Source organism: Monodon monoceros, unplaced genomic scaffold (assembly GCF_005190385.1).
Source record: "Monodon monoceros isolate NGI ecotype Baffin Bay Population unplaced genomic scaffold, NGI_Narwhal_1 Super_Scaffold_14, whole genome shotgun sequence".
In the NCBI taxonomy this organism is placed as follows: Eukaryota; Metazoa; Chordata; class Mammalia; order Artiodactyla; family Monodontidae; genus Monodon; species Monodon monoceros.
Window position 1 is genome coordinate 48,726,441 of NW_021703770.1, and position 20,653 is coordinate 48,747,093.

Sequence of the window (20,653 nt, forward strand, 5' to 3'; positions counted from 1 at the left end):
TATATATATATATATTAGCAATTATTTAGGAATACTTTTAGTTGTAGGGTGAGTTTTGCTGCCCTGGCAGTGTTAGCCCCTTCTTGGCTGGACTTAAGTAGAATAGGTCAGATACCTCTCAGGGGATGCAGGAACTCCATTGGCTGGGCCATGATTAGCTCACTCATAGAGCCGAGATAAATATGATAATTTTGAGATTTTTATTCTTGATGTGTTTTTTAATGTCTCTCAGCCAAGCCTGAGAAACAATATATTCTGAGCTATTCCAATAAAAATTTCAAATTCTTCTGAGTTATTTAAATTATTCTAATATAATGAAAAAATCTGAAAAAAATATTTACCCATGCAGTAAATAATCATCCTCATAATAAAGCTGCTCATACAAAAATTCATCAACTGTAAAATCATTGGTATGATTCAAAGTTTCAATTCCAAAATACAACTCATTCATAGTAAAAGTCTTTGAAAAAGGTTAACTTCATGCTAAAGAGGTAAGAGGAAATAATTCACATGGAAAATTTTACTTAGTGCCTTGAATATACTTTTCAGTGGCTCAGTTTCTGCAAAGTGTCGACAGCCACTTGCTCTTGAAGGGAATTCATGCATTGTCTTGACATGTCCTTTTACACTATGAATTTCAAATGTCAAATGAACAGGAGCTTCCTTTCCCCTCATCTCTTTTTTTCATTAAAAAGCTGTAAAAAGATTTTTCAAGGCAAGACTAGTTTCAAACTAATATTTATATCTTAGACACTTAATTGAGACCATCGCTTGGTTCTTACTCACTTTTCTGAATACAAATTGATGTCTGTTCTCTTCCAGCTTATTTCCAAAATCAGAATCTGTCTGATGCCTCATACAAGAAAACACTTGCCAGAAGAGTTTTCTAAATTGCTCTAAAATGTAATGTTTTGAGGATGAGTAGAATATCAACCATCTAGTAATCATTTAGCACTCAAGCCTAAGCTCCATTCTAAAAAACAGAGTTGATTGATTTTTTTTACTTTTAGGTGAGTTAGATAGGAAAGAACTTGAATTTTTAAATCTATTATTTAAATTTATTATATTTATAATAAAAATGTATTTTATGATATATTTAAATAAATTTACATATGTGATACATGTTACATATAAATTTATTTATATTAAATATACTTATAATAATTTTAATATAAAACATTTTATCTTCATGTAGTAGAATATTTATTAAATATTAAGCTATAGCATTTAATAATATAATCCCAACCTTAGGTCCAGGACGACATTAGAATGAACACAGGCAGTGTGTTCCCTAGGCACCATGGTGATCTCCGTGGCACACCTTTTCATCTGTTTACATCTATTCTGGTCTCTGATGGATGAACTCCAAGACAGTTCTCAATCAATGTGTCCACTTCCGCCATATATATCCAAAACAGAGAGAGACCATGGGAAGTTGTATTTCAAAGATTTTTAAGGAGATTCCAGAGACCATAAATGTCTGCAAGAACAACCTGTGTATGCTTGTAAGGAAAGGATGAGGGAGGATGCATACATGATGTAGACAGTTGTTCCAGCCCTGGCTGGTATCAGAATTGCCTAGATAGCCTTGGAAAACACTGCATCTATTGACCTACCTGAATTAACAGAATCAAACTCTGGGATGAGCCTTCATTCCTCACTCCAGGATAAAGGCTATTTTTAAATTTTTCTTAATGAAATTATTTTACTAATCATTTTCTGGTGCATAGGAAAGAAAGTTCCACTTATATCACCACATAGTTGAAGGGTTAAGATCTGAAATTTCACTTAATTTCCTTTCACAATTTCCTAACCTTTTTCCATAAACAAATATTTCCTTGTGTTATAACTTTCTCTGACAAATTTTTCTGCTGGCATATTTAATTTGAATTTATGTTTGTGACACTTAAACATTTTATTTCATTATTACTGTAGCAAATTTATCAAAGGAAGAATTTTGCTCCCTAATTTACATTAAGAAGAGGTGCACATTAAAATTTTATCAATATTTCTTCCCATTAAAATTTTATTCTATTTTATTTTTTTAACATCTTTATTAGAGTATAATTGCTTTACAATGGTGTGTTAGTTTCTGCCTTATAACAAAGTGAATCAGGTATACATATACATATGTCCCCATATCTCTTTCCTCTTGAAACTCCCTCCCTCCCACCCTCCATATCCCACCCCTCTAGGTGGTCACAAAGCACTGAGCTGATCTCCCTGTGCTATGCGGCTGATTCCCACTAGCTATCTATTTTACGTTTGGTAGTGTATATATGTCCATGCCACTCTCTCTGTCACAGCTTACCCTTCGCCCTCCCTGTATCCTCAAGTGCATTCTCTAGTAGGTCTGCATCTTTATTCCCATCTTGCCCATAGGTTCTTCTGACCATTTTTTTTTTCTTTTTTTAGGTTCCATATATATGTGTTAGCATACGGTATTAGTTTTCCTCTTTCTGACTTACTTCACTCCATACAACAGTCTCTAGGTCCAGCCACCTCACTACAAATAACTCAGTTTCATTCCTTTTCATGGATGAGTAATATCCCATTGTATATATGTGCCACATCTTCTTTATCCATTCATCTGTTGATGGACACTTAGATTGCTTCCATGTCCTGGCTATTGTAAGTAGATCTGCAATGAACATTTTGGTACATGAATCTTTTTGAATTATGGTTTTCTCAGGGTATATGCCTAGTAATGGTATTGCTGGGTCGTATGATAGTTCTATTTTTAGTATTTAAGGAACCTACATACTGTTCTCCATAGTGCCTGTATCAATTTGCATTCCCACCAACAGTGCAAGAGGGCTCCCTTTTCTCCACAACCTCTCCAGTATTTACTGTTTGTAGATTTTTTGGTGATGGTCATTCTGACCGGTGTGAGATGATATCTCATTGTAGTTTTGATTTGCATTTCTCTGAAGATTGATGATGTTGAGCATTCTTTCATGTGTTTGTTGGCAATCTGTATATGTTCTTTGGAGAAATGTCTACTTAGGTCTCTGCCCATTTTTGAATTGGGCTCTTTGCTTTTTTGACGTTGAGCTGCATGAGTTGCTTGTATGTTTTGGAGATTAATCCTTTGTCAGTTGCTTCATTTGCAAATAATTTCTCCCATCTGAGGATTGTCTTTTTGTCTTGTTTATGGTTTCTTTTGCTGTGCAAAAGCTTTTAAGATTCATTGGGTCCCATTTTTTAATTTTTGTTTTTATTTCCATTTCTCTAGGAGGTGTGTCAAAAAGGATCTTCCTGTGATTTATGTCATAGAGTGTTCTGCCTATGTTTTCCTCTAAGAGTTTGAGGGTGTCTGGCCTTACATTTAGGCCTCTAATCCATTTTGAGTTTATTTTTGTGTATGGTGTTAGGAAGTGTTCTAATTTCATTATTTTCCATGTAGCTGTCCAGTTTTCCCAGTACCACTTATTGAAGAGGCTGTCTTCTCTCCACTGTATATTGTTGCCTCCTTTACCAAAGATAAGGTTACCATAAGTAAGTGGGTTTATCTCTGGGCTTTCTATACTGTTCCATTGATCTATATTTCTGTTTTTGTGTCATTACCATATTGTCTTGATTACTGTAGCTTTGTACTATAGTCTGAAGTCAGGGAGACTGATTCCTGCAGCTCTGTTTTTCTTTCTCAAGATTGCTTTGGCTATTGGGGGTCTTTGGGCTTTCAATAGAAATTGTGAAATTTTTTATTCTATTTCTGTGAAAAATGCCATTGGTAGTTTGATAGGGATTGCATTGAATCTGTAGATTGCTTTGTGTAGTAGAGTCATTTTCACAATGTTGATTTTTCCAATCCAAGAACATAGTATATCTCTCCATCTATTTGTATCATCTTTAATTTCTTTCATCAGTGTCTTATAATTTTCTGCATACAGGTCGTCTGTCTCCTTAGGTAGGTTTATTCCTAGATATTGTATTCTTTTTGTTGCAATGGTAAATGGGAGTGCTTTCTTAATTTCACTTTCAGATTTTTCATCATTAGTGTGTAGAAATGCTAGAGATTTCTGTGCATTAATTTTGTATCCTGCTAATTTACCAAATGCATTGATTACCTCTGGTAGTTTTCTGGTAGCGTCTTTAGGATTCTCTATGTATAGTATCATGTCATCTGCAAACAGTGACTGCTTTACTTCTTCTTTTCCAATTTGGATTCCTTTTATTTCTTTTTCTTCTCTGATTTTTGTGGCTAAAACTTCCAAAACTATGTTGAATAATAGTGGTGAGAGTGGGCAACCTTGTCTTGTTCCTGATCGTAGTGGAAATGGTTTCAGTTTTTTACCATTGAGGATGATGTTGACTGTGGGTTTGTCATATATGGCCTTTATTATATTGAGGACAGTTCCCTCTATGCCTACTTTCTGGTGAGGTTTTTATCACAAATGGGTGTTGAATTTTGTCAAAAGCTTTCTCTGCATCTATTGAGATGATCATATGGTTTTTCTCCTTCAATTTGTTAATATGGTTTATCACATTGATTGATTTGCATATATTGAAGAATCCTTGCATTCCTGGGATAAATCCCACTTGTTCATAGTGTATGATCCTTTTAATGTGCCGTTGGATTCTGTTTGCTAGTATTTTGTTGAGGATTTTTGCATCTATGTTCATCAGTGATATTGGACTGTAGTTTTCTTTCTTTGTGACATCCTTGTCTGGTTTTGGTATCAGAGCGATGGTGGCCTCATAGAATGAGTTTGGGAGTGTTCCTCCCTCTGCTATATTTTGCAAGAGTTTGAGAAAGATAGGTGTTAGCTAATCTCTAAATGTTTGATAGAATTTTCCTATGAAGCCATCTGGTCCTGGGCTTTTGTTTGTTGAAAGATTTTTAATCACAGTTTCCATTTCAGTGCTTGTGATTGGTCTGTTTATATTTTCTATTTCTTCCTGGTTCAGTCTTGGAAGGTTGTGCATTTCTAAGAATTTGTCCATTTCTTCCAGTTTGTCTATTTTATTAGCATAGACTTGCTTGTAGTAATGTCTCATGATCCTTTGCATTTCTGCAGTGTCAGTTATTACTTCTCCTTTTTCATTTCTAATTCTATTTATTTGAGTCTTCTCCCTTTTTTTCTTGATAAGTCTGGTTAATGGTTTATCAATTTTGTTTATCTTCTCAAAGAACCAGTTTTTAGTTATATTGATCTTTGCTATTGTTTCCTTCACTTCTTTTTCATTTATTTCTGATCTGATCTTTTGATTTCTTTCCTTCTGCTAACTGGGTTTTTTTTTTGTTCTTCTTTCTATAATTGCTTTAGGTGTAAGTTTAGGTTGTTTATTTGAGATGTTTCTTGTTTCTTAAGGTCCCGTTAAAATTTTAAATAATAATTGTTAGTGTTCATCATTAAAATATGAAGCAGAATATTGGTACTCATGTTTATTCCATTCACAATTTTCATTTTTCTCTCCCCATTATAAAAACTTCTTTTGGTTTCCCCATGCAACTCAAAGCACAACTATAGAAGTGGAGTTGTATTCTCTAAACTATTTCAGACCTCTGTGATTGAGTTTTTAGAACATTATTTATGAATATACCTTCCATAACTGTAATAATAGCTAACATTTATGAACAGTTACTATGTGCCAAGAACAGTGCTAAATCCTTGATTTAAATTTTCTTTTTTTATCTCCATTTCACCGATTAAGGACCTGAGATTTGGGAGTTTAAGAAACTGACTAAATTAATAAAACCAGCTTGTAAGTGTTGGAGTCTATGAGGGTGGAAGCAACTTCTAGAAGTACAGTATATTAATAAGTGCTTTCAGACACTGTTGGACAATGGACTGAAGTATACAATATTTAGTACTGATTTATTCATTAACGTAATTTTATTGAACATAGAATTAAAATTAATGTAATAAGATATGCAGGGCTCTAGAAAAACTCGACCTTAAATACTCACATATCAACTGATACTATAGACAGTACATCATGCATATTTATTCCCTTTGGCAAGTGACTAAATTAAAGACACAAATTTGAATCATGGTTCTTATAGTAGATTACCTGTTGCCTAATAGGCTCATATGTGTCCATTATGCTCATTATCACCCTTTCCTTTTACTGAACAGGGTCAGGATAGAGATTCATACATACTTTTGGACAATCTTATTCAAAATCATTTTCTTACAGGAGAATGAAGACATTTAGCTATAAATTAAAGTATCCAGTCAACAGAACTATTTGGGTTGCTTGTTTCCCCACTTTATTTTAAGACAAGTCTAAGGAAAGCAATATCTTCTTACTGTCATGCCGGTTTTCCCATTTTGAGTAGTATTTGCTGAGTGATAGGTCTTTCTTTTGGAGAGAGTTTTTCTCAGTGCTCTAATACTGAGTTCTAAATTCCTGATAAGTTTAAAACAAAGACTACTAAGCATATGCCCTTGTAAAATAGAGGTTTGCAATAAAAAGTGGATTCCACCTCAGAGTAGTGGAGAGAACAGGAAATGCTGCAGAACAACTGCACTGAGGCATAAAGAGAAGCTATTCCAGCCTTCGGACTTGAGGGCAGGGCACATATGCACTCAAAACAAAATATTACTTCAGGCTTAAAAGTTATAAAAATAGGATCTGATGATCAATGAAAGAAAGAAGTATGTGCTAATGAATTTTTTGGACCAGATCAACTTGACCTTTCATTTTTCATGAAGTTCTCCAATAAATGCATTTACTGTTTTTCTCTCCCAGAACCCCTAACAATTATTTTGATTCCTGTAATTCAAATGGCATTCTGATAAGCTTTTATGAGGAGTAGAAGGGCAGGGGGAACCATTTTGTTCAATGAGTGACAGAAGTATTCACCGGCTGCAAGCAAATTAATAAAAGAAAACGGATGTCATCATTTAAAAATCGAACACCATCCTATGTTTCTGGTCATGACTGCCTATGTGTGTGTGGGGGGGTGTTTTTCTTATCAAATACAGCACGATTTCTTCTAAACTAGATGTCACATCTTCCAATGCTTTTTGATACTTTATAACATCAACCGTAATGCGGCAGAAGTCCCTTAATAAAACAATTTAATATGTTAGTCAAAGGATTATGTAATAGATCAGTAAAAACATCTTTGCTGAGTCTTAATTAGCTAAATGGCTAAAAATAGTATGTGCATATTCTTGTCAACAGTATATTTTTATTAGAACATGTACTGTGACTCAGAATGATACTATCAGAGAGGGCACGCATTAGTCTTAATCTGCTTCAGGGTTTTTCAGCTTTGTGTTCAGAGAAGCAGTCAGTGGGAGCAGCAGAGAAAAAAAAGTGAAATGAGAGAAAAGGGGAAAATAAAAAGATTTTGGATACAGATTTAGAGAAAAGGGGGGAAGAAATACTGAATAGAGTAGATTGAAAGGAAACAGTACAAAAATGAGTAGACAAACTAGGAATACTGAAGCTGTGGTTCAGATGAATTTTTAAAACCAATCACAGCACACTTTTACTTGATGAGATAATCACTGTGTACCTTTTTAGATTTACATAGGATACAGGATTTCATATACATTCATTAGTTAAATTTCTGAGATCAGAAAACAGCCCAGAGAGCATTTTAGTTGTCTTTTAAATGTAGATAGCCCTATTGCTGAGGAAATGATGAATCAATGGTAGGTTATGACTTTGAATATGGGCTTAAAAGGACTGAAAATACTGTCTCGGAAGACCTTGTTAAATTGAATTAAAAATCAATTAGAGAATTGAGATTTTAAAAATTTAGACATATACTCACCCAACAGACAGGAAAGGCTCCTTTGACTCAAGTCTATGAAAAAAGATACAAAAAATTTATTTTAATATAACAATTTGCTGTACACTTAAAATTGCTTTTATGTGAATCTGACAGAATTATTATACATGTCTGGATGAAAATGCACAATTTGGAACTAGTAAAAAGCTACAAATAATATATTAAGACTTAATCTGGACTAATTCAAATTCTGGCTGGATTAATGCAGAGGCTAAATAAAATGAGAGAGACATGGAATGGAAACGTAGCACTTAATTAAGATAACAATATTGTTAGTCTCTCTACATTTAATTATTTTCTTTTTTACAGCAATTTGTAGAATTTTTAATACATCTGTTTATAGTTGAGTAGTGAAACAATTTATAATATATTTGGTTAAATATTGACTGAATAATTTGTTTCCAGTAAATATTTTGTAATGAAGAGAGAAGCAGCATACCACTCATGGTCATTTATTGGAAGCAAAACAACTTAGGACAGGGGAAGCCAGGTGACAGATTAGGGTTCTCCTGCCTCCTCTGTGTCTCCAAAGAACCAGGTATTCTTTGTACCTCCTAACATATTAAAGGAAAATTGTAATCCTGAAGCCTCTGGCTAGTTGTGACATCTTGAGCAAGCCACTAAAAACCTTCTGGGTCTTACTTTCTCCACTATAAAATAGGCTAAGATTGCTTCCAGCTAATTTTCTGATTTCATAAATTAACTATATCTTTGCAGAAAGTAAATAAATCAGGAAATGATTCACTGCTAAACATTTCCTAATTAATAATTAAGGACACCAGTTGGTAGGTGTAAGTTTTTAAACTTATGACACTGGGTTAAATGTAGGCAAATGCTGAGGACATTTTAATCTAAACCTTAGTGTTTAAAATTTTTAAGAAGCATTCATGTTTTAAACTATTTTATTAATATATAAATAGTTATAGGAAAATGGCAAGACATTTTATTCTGCAAAAAACATTTACTGAGCACCAGCTGATTATGCTTTGACATGGAAAACTGATGAGGCTACCTTAGAATTAAGTCAAAAGACTTTACTTTTATATGCGTCTAAACAATGAAGACAATGACCCCCTTTTTTTGGGTCTTATTTCATACTGTATATATAAAATATGGCTTAGGATAACCTCATCAACCAGAGGGCAGAAGCAAGAAGAACTACAACCCTGCAGCCTGTAGAACAAAAAAACACATTCACAGAAAGATAAACAGAATGAAAAAGCAGAGGGCTGTGTACCACATGAAGGAACAAGATAAAACCCCAGAAAAACAACTAAATGAAGTGGAGATAGGCAACCGTCCAGAAAAAGAATTCAGAATAATGATAGTGAAGATGATACAGGACCTCGGAAAAAGAATGGAGGCAAAGATTGAGAAGATGCAAGAATTGTTTAACAAAGATCTAGAAGAATTAAAGAACAAACAACAGAGATTAACAACACAATTACTGAAATGAAAATTCCACTAGAAGGAATCAAGAGCAGAATAACTGAAGCAGAAGAAGAGATAAGTGACCTGGGAGACAGAATGGTGGAATTCACTGCTGTGGAACAGAATAAAGAAAAAAGAATGAAAAGAAATGAAGACAGCCTAAGAGACCTCTGGGACAACATTAAATGCAACAACATTTGCATTATAGGGGTCCTAGAAGGAGAAGAGAGAGAGAAAGCACCTGAGAAAATATTTGAAGAGATTATAGTTGAAAACTTCCCTGACATGGGGCAGGAAATAGCCACCCAAGTCCAGGAAGCCCAGAGAGTCCCATACAGAATAAACCCAAGGAGAAACACGCCAAGACACATAGTAATCAAATTGGCAAAACTAAAGACAAAGAAAAATTACTGAAAGCAGCAAGAGGAAAATGTAAAATAACATAAAGGGGAACTCCCATAAGGTTAACAGATGATTTCTCAGCAAAACCTCTACAAGCCAGAAGGGAGTGGCATGATATACTTAAAGTGATGAAAGGGAAGAACCTACAACCAAGATTACTCTACATGGCAAGGATCTCATTCAGATTCAATGGAGAAATCAAAAGCTTTACAGACAAGCGAAAGCTAGGAGAATTCAGCAGCACCAAACCAGCTCTACAACAAATGCTAAAGGAACTTATCTAAGTGGGAAACACAAGAGAAGAAAAGGACCTACAAAAACAAACCCATAACAATTAAGAAAATGGTAATAGGAACATACATATCGATAATTACCTTAAATGTGAATGGATTAAATGCTGCAACCAAAAGACACAAGCTTGCTGAATGGATACAAAAACAAGACCCATATATATGTTGTATACAAGAGGTCCACTTCAAACCTAGGGACATGTTCAGACTGAAAGTGACGGATGGAAAAAGATATTCCATGCAAATAGAAATCAAAGGAAAGCTGGAGTAGTAATACTCATGTCAGATAAAATAGACTTTAAAATAATGTTACAAGAGACAAGGAAGGACACTACATAATGATCAAGGGATCAATCCAAGAACATATAACAGTTATAAATATATATGCACCCAACATAAGAGCACCTCAATACATAAGGCAACTGATAACAACTATAAAAGAGGAAATAGTAACACAATAATACTGGGGAACTTTAACAACTCACTTACACCAAAGGACAGATCAGCCAAACAGAAAGTAAGGAAACACAAGCTTTAAATGACACAATAGACCAGATAGATTTAATTGATATTTATAGGACATTTCATTCAAAAACAGCAGATTACACATTCTTCTCAAGTGCGTATGGATCATTCTCCAGGATAGATCACATCTTGGGTCACAGATCAAACCTCTGTAAATTTAAGAAAATTGAAATCATATCAAGCATCTTTTCTGACCACAACACTATGAGATTAGAAATCAATTACAGGGAAAAAAAGTAAAAAACACCAACACATGGAGGCTAAACAATAGGTTACTAAATAACCAAGAGATCACTGAAGAAATCAAAGAGGAAATCAAAAAATACCTAGACACAAATGACAATGAAAACACGATGATCCAAAACCTTTGGGATGCAGCAAAAGCAGTTCTAAGTGGGAAGTTTATACCAAAACAATCCTACCTCAAGAAACAAGAAAAATCTTAAATAAACAACCTAACTTTACACCTAAAGGAACTAGAGAAAGAAGAACAAACAAAACCCAAAGTTAGCAGAAGGAAAGAAATCATAAAGATCAGAGTAGAAATAAATGAAGTAGAAACAAAGAAAACAATAGCAAAGATCAATAAAACTAAAAGTTGGTTCTTTGAGAAGATAAACAAAATTGAAAAAACATTAGACAGACACATCAAGAAAAAGATGGAGAGGACTCAAATCAATTAACTTAGAAAAGAGAAAGGAGAAGTTACAACAGACACTGCAGAAATACAAAGCATCCTAAGAGACTAGTACAATAAACACTATGCCAATAAAATGGACAACCTGGAAGAAATGAACAAATTCTTAGAAAGGTATAACCTGCGTAGACTGAACCAGGAAGAAATAGAAAATATGAACAGACCAATCACAAGTAATGAAATTGAAACTGTGATTAAAAATCTTCCAACAAAGAAAAGTCTAGGACAAGATGGTTTCACGGGTGAATTCTATCAAACATTTAGAGAAGAGCTAACACCCATCCTTCTCAAACTCTTGCAAAAAACTACAGAGGAAGGAACACTTCCAAACTCATTCTATGAGGCCACCATCACCCTGATACCAAAACCAGACAAAGATACTAAAAAAAAGAAAAGTAGAGACCAATATCACTGATGAATATAGAATCAAAAATCCTCAACAAAATACTAATAAATAGAATCCAACAGCACCATAAAAGGATCATACGCCATGATCAAGTGGGATTTATCCCAGGGATGGAAGGATTCTTCAAAATACACAAATTAATCAATGTAATACACCATATTAACAAATTGAAGTATAAAAACAGTATGATAAACTCAATAGATGCAGAGAAATCTTTTAACAAATTTCAAAACCCATTTATGATAAAAACTCTACAGAAAGTGGACATAGAGGGAACCTACCTCAACATAATAAAGGCCAAATATGACAAACCCACAGCAAACATTATTCTCAACGGTGAAAAACTGAAAGCATTTCCACTAGGATCAGGAACAAGACAAGGATGTCCACTCTCACCACTATTATTCAACTTAGTTTTGGAAGTCCTAGCCCTGGCAATCAGAGAACAAAAAGAAATAAAAGGAACCCAAATTGGAAAAGAAGAAGTAAAACCGTCACTGTTTGCAGATGACATGATATTATACATAGAGAATCCCAAAGATGCCACCAGAAAACTACTAGATCTAATCAATAAATTTGGTAAAGTTGCAGGATACAAAATTAATGCACAGAAATCTCTTGCATTCCTATACACTAATGATGAAAAATCTGAAAGAGAAATTAAGGAAACACTCCAATTTACCATTGCAACAAAAAGAATAAAATACCTAGGAAGAAACCTACATAGGGAGACAAAAGACCTGTAGGCAGAAAACTATAAGACACTGTTGAAAGAAATTAAAGATGATACCAACCGATGGAGAGATACACCATATTCTTGGATTGAAAGAAGCAATATTGTGAAAATGACTATACTACCCAATGCAATCTACAGCTTCAATGCAATCCCTATCAAATTACCAATGGCATTTTTCACACAACTATAACAAAAATCTTAAAAATGGTATGGAGACACAAAAGACCTTGAATAGCCAAAACAGTCTTGAGTGAAAAAGACAGAATTGGAGGAATTGGGCTCCCTGACTTCAGACTATACTACAAAGCTACAGTAATGAAGACAATACAGTACTGACACAAAAACAGAAATATAGTTCAACAGAACAGGATAGAAAGCAGAGAGATAAACCCACACACCTATGGTCAACTAATCTATGATAAAGGAGGCAAGGACATACCATGGAGAAAAGACAGTCTCTTCAATAAGTGGTGCTGGGGAAAGTGGACAGCTATATGTAAAAGAATGAAATTAAATCACTCCCTAACATCATACACAAAAGTAAACTCAAAATGGATTAAAGACCTAAATGTAAGGCCAGACACTATAAAATTCATAGAGGAAAACATGGGCAGAATACTCTTTGACATAATTCACAGCAAGATCCTTTTTGACCACTTCCTAGAGAAATGGAAATAAAACCAAAAATAAACAAATGAGACCTAATGAAACTTAAAAGCTTTTGCAAACAAAGGAAACTACAAACAAGACAAAAAGACAACCCTCAAAATGGGAGAAAATATTTGCAAACAAATCAACAGGCAAAGGATTAATCTCCAAAATATATAAAGAGCTCATGCAGCTCAATATTAAAAAAACAAACAATCCAATACAAAAATGGGCAGAAGACCTAAATAGACATTTCTCCAAAGAAGACATACAGATGGCCAAGAATCACATGAAAAGCTGCTCAACATCACTAATTATTAGAGAAATGAAAAACAAAACTACAGTGAGGTATCACCTCATACCAGTTAGAATGGCCATCATCAGAATATCTACAAACAACAAATGTTGGAGAGGGTATGGAGAAAGGGAACCCTCTTGCACTGTTGATGTGGATGTAAATTGATACAGCCACTATGGAGAACAGTGTGGAGGTTGCTTAAAAAACTAAAAATAGAATTACCATATGACCCAGAAATCCAACTTCTGGGCATTTACCCAGAGAAAACCATAATTCAAAAAGACATGTACACCCCAATACTCATTGCAGCACTATTTACAATAGCCAGGTCATGGAACCAACCTATATGCCCATCGACAGACAAATGGGTAAAGAAGATGTGGTACATATATACAATGGTATATTAGCCATAAAAAGGAAAGAAACTGAGTTATTTGTAGTGAGGTGGCTGGACCTAGAGTCTGTCATACAGAGTGAAGTAAGTCAGAAAGAGAAAAACAAATACCATATGCTAACACATATATATGGAATCTAAAAAAAAAAAAGAAAAAAGATGATCAGAAGAAGCTAGGGGCAAGATGGGAATAAAGACACAGACCTACTAGAGAATGGACTTGAGGATATGGGGAGGGGGAAGGGTAAACTGGGACAAAGTGACAGAGTGGCATGGACATATATAAACTACCAAACGTAAAATAGGTAGCTAGTGGGAAGAAACCACCTAGCACAGGGAGATCAGCTCGGTGATCTGTGACCACCTAGAAGGGTGGGATAGGTAGGGTGGGAGGGAGGGAGATGCAAGAGGGAGGAGATATGGGGATATATGTATATGTATAACTGATTCACTTTGTTATAAAGCAGAAACTAACACACACTTGTAAAGCAATTATACTCCAATAAAGATGTTAAAAAAAATGTGGTACATATATACAATGGAATATTACTCAGCCATAAAAAGGAACAAAATTTGGTCATTTGTAGAGACATGGATGAATCTAGAGACTGTCATACAGAGTGAAGTAAGTCAGAAAGAGGAAAACAAATATCGTATATTAATACATATATGTGGAACCTAGAAAAATGGTATAGATGAAGTGGTTTGCAGGGCAGAAATTTAGATACAGATGTAAAGAACAAACATATGGACACCAAGGGGGGAAAGTGGCGGGGCGTGGGGGTGGTGGTGTGATGAACTGAGAGATTGGGGTTGACATGTATACATTGATGTGTATAAAATGGATGACTGATAGCCTGCTGTTTAAAAAAATGAATAAAATAAAATTCAAAAATAAAAAATGGCTTATTAGAAATATGCCTTGGTCCACTTACAGGCTGAGCCGATATGGTTCTTTGCCCAATGTCCTGCTTCTTTGGGTGAACAATTATAGCAGGGAGAGACTCTTTTAGGGAGCAGCTGCCTTAGCAAACTCTCTAAATAGCAGCATATAAGGAAGAAGCAGAGAAAACCAATAGTTGGTGTTAAGAGTTGGAGGCATATATTTATGTAACCTTTTCTTCTCCTGAATTCCAATATTATTCCCGCCTCCACGTAAATTATTGGCCATATTGTGTGTTTGTTTTTCCCATACATTTATGATATGGGTAGGTAAACAGATCTAAGAGAAAAATACTGAAGATAAATAGTGAAATATGTTTGGATATGCTTGTTTTATAAGACACGACTAGTGCCAAATGATGAAAAGAAATTACCTTGAAGAAATGAGAGGGATTCTGTGTAACATGATTCAGAAGATGGTTAACTTATTTGGAACATCAACATGATGATGATAGCACTTCTCCCTTATTTTTCCATCTAATAACACTTGAGAAATAGCTAACATGAGTGTATGAATAGAATACCTTCTCCCCGTGTTTGCCAATAAGTCAGCCTAATATCAGTCAGACTTCAGTGCACGTGTGTTATTTGCTTGTGTCAGGTGCTAGCCTCCAGTTGCCTAGTTCTCCATTTCCCACGGCCTACACTGGCCCCCTTGCCTCTCACTTCTGCATGCTTCTTAGTGGCATTGAATAATATAGTAAACAAATTTTAAAACATTTAATGTATGACTCCCCTTTCATTCTGCACATCTTAATTAGCAATGTCTGGTAAATTTTTCCTTTATGTTTCTCTTATCTCTCTCTACACTCAGTTCCAAGGCTAGTTCTTATCACCTATCCCAGCCTAACTGGTCTTTCCAAATGTAATTTCTTTGTTCAGAGTTGCTCCAACTTGATACACTGGACTCACACTAAGCTTCCTTCCATGCTGCCACCCACACTACTTGTTTAGAAACTGCATTTGTGCTGCTTTACTTACGGGCTTCATAATCAACATGAATAGAGGCAAGACCCACCACTTGTCTTTCCCTGTGCAATTACTAGAATGCTGAGTTCAGAATGTGTTTGAAGTAATATTTATTGATTGATTTTCCCTTTTTCTCTGAAGTAAGTAGCTGTTGGATTGGAGCATATAGGTACATATGTTGCCCCACCGACCCCAGTGATTTATAGGGTTAGTCTTACTATCTACTTAATTGTCTCCTTTGACATTTACCACTTGACTTGCCATTTCAACCATCTCTTTCCAAGTGCTCAATATAAGATCTCAGAAGAGAATCCAAAGTTTTTAAAATGATGTTGGATAGAGTTCTAACTGATGTTCTATAAACCAGGGGTTTGCAAACTCCAGTCTATAGGCCAAATCCTGCTCACCATCTGATTTTACACAACCTGAAGCTAAGAGCGTTTTTTACATTTTTTAATGTTTGGAAAATATCAAAAGAAGAATATTTTGTGAGTCATGAAAATTATATGCAATTCAAATTTCAGTGTCCATAAATAAAGTTCATTGGGACACAGTCATGCTCACTCATTTATATATTGTTTAAGACTGTTTTTGTGCTACAGTAGTAAGTTGAGTCATTGTAACAGGGACTGAATGTCCACAAACTTAAAATATTTACTATATGATCTTTACAGGAAAAAAAGTGTTCCATCACTTGAAATATGATTATATTGTGGGAAGGAATTGGAAACAATTTCTCAAAAGTGGCACTCTTTATTTTGCTACCTATCAAGATATTCTCCCAGACTTCAAAGTTCAGAATAATTTGAATTCCTTCTCTACACCACCAATTCAGTCTCTGACTCTACTGACAGATTAATTCCCCTAAATGCGTTTTCATGTCACCACCCTTCTTGATGATTTCAATAACTACAGAATGATGCCCAAACTTTTCAGCTGTCATTTGAAAGCTCTTCACAAACATGCCTCACACCAACTTTCCACGTTATTCTTTATCACCTCTATTACTAACTACTTTATTCCAGGAAATTTGTCTATATATAGCCCAAACAAATCTGGTTTAGCTTTGGTTTGGCATCTTTAAATTTTGTTTCTATACTGGAATATTGTTTTATTTCTTCTTTTCCCTATCAAACTCTATTTATCTTTTGAGTTTATCTAACTTAAAAAGCCATTCCTGGCATCTTCATCTTATAGGGACAATCCTGTCTCTAAACTTCTATTACTTATTATCTCTATCACTATGCTATAGTCTCAAGACAATAGTCCTTGTTAAAAAGTTAACTTAGAGTTTATTAAGATTGGTAAGAATGTTAAACTTGCCTCTCTGCTTGGATAAGAAGCTCCTGACAGTTCTTTGTTAAGCTTTCCAACGGGCCCAGGAGGGAGATATCTGCTGATGCTCTATGAATTGAGCAGAAAGGCAAGGTTATTGTGAACTAGTCACTGTAAGTCATGAAGACAAGCATTTTCAGTGGTGACATGGAGCAGGAAATCTTGGTCCCCACAGAGGGGACCTTTATGGCCACGACTATGCCAAAGAAAGGTAGTTAACTCTAAGGGCTGAAACTGCTTGAATATACAAAAAGCTCATTTTTGTAATTTTCATTCTGAAAAGTGAAAAAAATGTAAAAGAAGAAAACTACTAGGAGAAACATCCTTTTGGAGAAAATTGTTTATCAGTTCGATCCTTAGAAACAGGTGATTACATTGTGATATGCCCAGAGAGAACTTCTCTGAGTTTTTTTATAAGTTAATTGTTCTGCGAAGAAAATGATTTTATCTTTCCTGGGATTTTCTTTTAACATGAAATAGGTAGTGAATTTAATAACTCCTCATTTAGAACCCACTAGAATTAAGAGTAGAATAAGGTAAACAAATCACAGCCTTTAGAAAAATAAGACACAGTAGAGAAATAAAATAAAATGAGAAATGAAGATCAATATTTGCGGCTAAAAGACTTACTATACTTTGTAGTTAGCAAGAACAAAAAACTAAACCAAATTTACTAAGGGCCAGACATTACTCAAAATGCTTTATAAACATTGACTTATTTAAACATCATGATACCTCTGAGGTAGATCTCATTTTGCAGAGGAGGAAACTGATACCCAAAAATGCTATCTTGCACAAGGTTACACAGCTGAAGAATGGTTGAAGTAGGATCTGAATTTAGGCAATCTGACTCCAAAGTTCTTGTGGTCATATCTTGCATGGTGTGCTGCCTCACATCTGTTTATTTATTTTGTTTGTTTTATTTTGTTTGCATGTGCCTTATGGCATTTCCTCTCTTTATACATTCTGTGTTCTACTGAGAAATCGTATTTGATTTCAAATGTCTTCAAATGATGGATATTCACAAACTTAAGTCTGCAGCATCACACAATTTGTTTATGCATGGCTATATCCACTCACCATACAACTCCAATTATAGATGCCTTTAACTTAACATGCCCCAAATGAAATTAATCATCTTCTTCTCTCATTCTGCTCCTCTTTATCCCTAACTGAATGGCGTAATCAGCCATCCAAATAATGAAACTAGAAAGATTAGAATCTTTCCCATTAACTCCTTTCTAGCAACACTCACTTTCAGTAGATTCTCCTAGTTCTGTTGTTTCTATTGCCAAAAGTCCTCTTCATTCTGTTCTTCCATCCCTATTATTATCACAGTTCAAGAGGTCATCAACTTTTATGTGGGCTATTAGAATAATATCCTCTGTGACCTTCCTTCTTCAGTATTTCTTTGGAATAGCCATATCTACTAGCAGAACTATCTTTCTACAATAAAAATGTGATCATGTAATTCCCTTCATTACAAATATCTGAGTGCTTCTAGGAAATATTCCCTTATAAGGCACCATAGGTTGGTTAGGAGTGCTTCATAACTGTCCCTATAATAGGCCCCTGTAACACTCAATCATGATGTATTAAAAATTGGAAGCATATTTTCCAGGCTCCCCATTAAGACTGTATACTCCTTGAAGGTAAGAACTCACTGTAATTCAAATACTTAGAATCATGTCTACTTCATAAGAGGCTCTTGGTAATGATTTTGTCAGATGAACTTTCCCTGCCTTGCTCTCCCACCCCTACTTCCATTATTTGCCTACAGAATAAACCCTTTAATATAACTAAAAGTTCATTCAGTATCTGGTTCTAGGGTACCTTGCCAGTCTTTTGTCTGCTACCACTTCAGCCTACAGATTCTATGCTCCAACCAAGCTCAGCCAACTGCTCACCGTCAAGTGACATCCTGTTTCCTCACATCCCTGTGCCTTGGCATATACTGGGTTTTGGCAGAAATGACTTCAAGTACCTTGTTTTTGCAAAACTAGTGTTTTTTTATGAATCCAAAGTGACATAATTATGATCCCCTACTATATTTATAGGATTTTGTAGTTAAAATTATGGAGCAGCAACACTACCATCTGATCTATTCTCTTTAGCAATATAACCCACATGTGACCTACATTTAAGATGGATGTACCAAAGGGCTGAGAATACAGCTTCCAGAATCAGACTGCCAGATTCTGGTCCTGACACTACCACCTTCTGGCTGCACAGCCTTGGAAAAGTAAGGAACTTTTCCTTGCGCCTCAATGATCTCATCTACAAAATGGAGGTAATAATAGACCTAACTCTTAGGGGTGTGGAGAGAATTAGATAAATAACTAAATACATCAGATACAGGGAGTCCAGGCTGGGGAATAAGTTGTTTAGCAGTTATATATTAATGAGTCATGTTGGGATATGTTGCGGAAGATATGCTGGAGGCAGAGGTGGAAATGTAGGCCTGGAACTCAGAGAGGACATCTGGGGAAATACAGATTTAGGAGTCATGTCATCAACCCATAGTTAGTATGTGACATCATAGGAGAGAATGAGGGCCCCAGAAAGAGTGTGTAGAATGGGAAGAAAATGGTTTTAGAGAGAATATCTGGGGTCACTAACAGGATTCCAGGCATAGATGCAAAGCTCAGAAAGGGGCAGGAGAACTGTTTAGCCATTGGTACTAATCTGTAACTGGCTTGGCACCCAGAACATAGCTGATGTCCACCAGTGTGGGCTGAGTGAGCAAATCTGTGCCTGGATCTGTCACCAGCCTTTAATCTGTTCTGTAGGATAGGAGCAAATAAAAAAAGAAAAGATTTCTCTCTGGAAGTAGCTCATGTGTGCTTAACCTAAACTAGAAAGGAGGAGAAATGGAGGAGGATTGCATTCTTAGATATACATCAGAGTCTAGTTTGAAATCTAGTGATGTTTGAAATACAGTTTGTCAACCCATGAATGAATGAATTAACCCATTAAAGGGATGGAAAACCTTTTATCATTACATACTATTTTTTTTCTCAAAAAGAATTGATCTTCATCTGCATTTCAAATAATATTTTAAAGACAAACATGATTGCAGGCATTTTATGTAAAGAACAGTGTGGCTGATTCCTATCTGTCCCATCACTCTCTCCAGGAACCCTGGGAGAGTCTAATGATGATCACCATAGCCAGAGCTTACTATGTTCTAGAAACTATGCCAGGCCCTGTATACATGTAATTTTGACAATAGAAGGTGAAAAAATAAGTTCAGAAATACTAAGTAATTTGCTCAAAGTCATACAGCAAAGTTATGGAGTCTGAATTCAATCACAGACCTGACTCCAAAGTCTATACTCTTAGCCTCTGCTCTATCCTCTAAGAAATGGGAAAGAACAAAATAAATGCTGCACACTGGCTGGGCCTCTGGTCTATCTGGCCCCACACAGGGCAGGGTGTGGTCCAGGTCATTGTGAGTTAACACTTGCTAACCAATTGCTCTTTATTTATGGAGTAACTTGATATGCTATTTTACGAATAGCTTAATAACCTTCTTAAGGATTATAGGAATCTTATTTTGATATTTAAAATTTAACCTAAATTTCATCATTAGCCATTTATAATCTAAACACATCCACAGGACATTTTCATCATTCCAAGGTCCTCTAATTTAAAAAGGCTTTGTTTTCAAAGTAAGTGTTTAAATATGAACAAAAACTTATGATTTTGATCAAAGATAAGTACTTGTAAGGTGATTCTTAGATGCTATCCTTTACTGAACATTAAAAAATAAAACAATTCTGTCAGTATCCTTAAAAATTCACTTATCACCAAAAGGTAGAAAATGA

The 20,653-nt window shown here is 35.1% G+C and overlaps 1 protein-coding gene across 10 annotated transcripts in view; it reads right to left on the reverse strand.

Annotated features, from left to right (window-relative positions):
• Window positions 1–20,653, reverse strand: part of RALYL (RALY RNA binding protein like) — an 829,152-nt gene that overhangs the window by 155,046 nt on the left and 653,453 nt on the right. For 7 of the 10 annotated variants that reach the window (XM_029223116.1, XM_029223113.1, XM_029223114.1 and 4 more), the window contains one exon: window positions 7,736–7,768. The exons of the other annotated variants lie outside the window; for them this stretch is intronic. In XM_029223116.1, coding sequence (XP_029078949.1) covers window positions 7,736–7,768 — 33 coding nt within the window. The remainder of the gene's footprint in view (window positions 1–7,735; window positions 7,769–20,653) is intronic. 10 annotated transcript variants of the gene reach the window in all.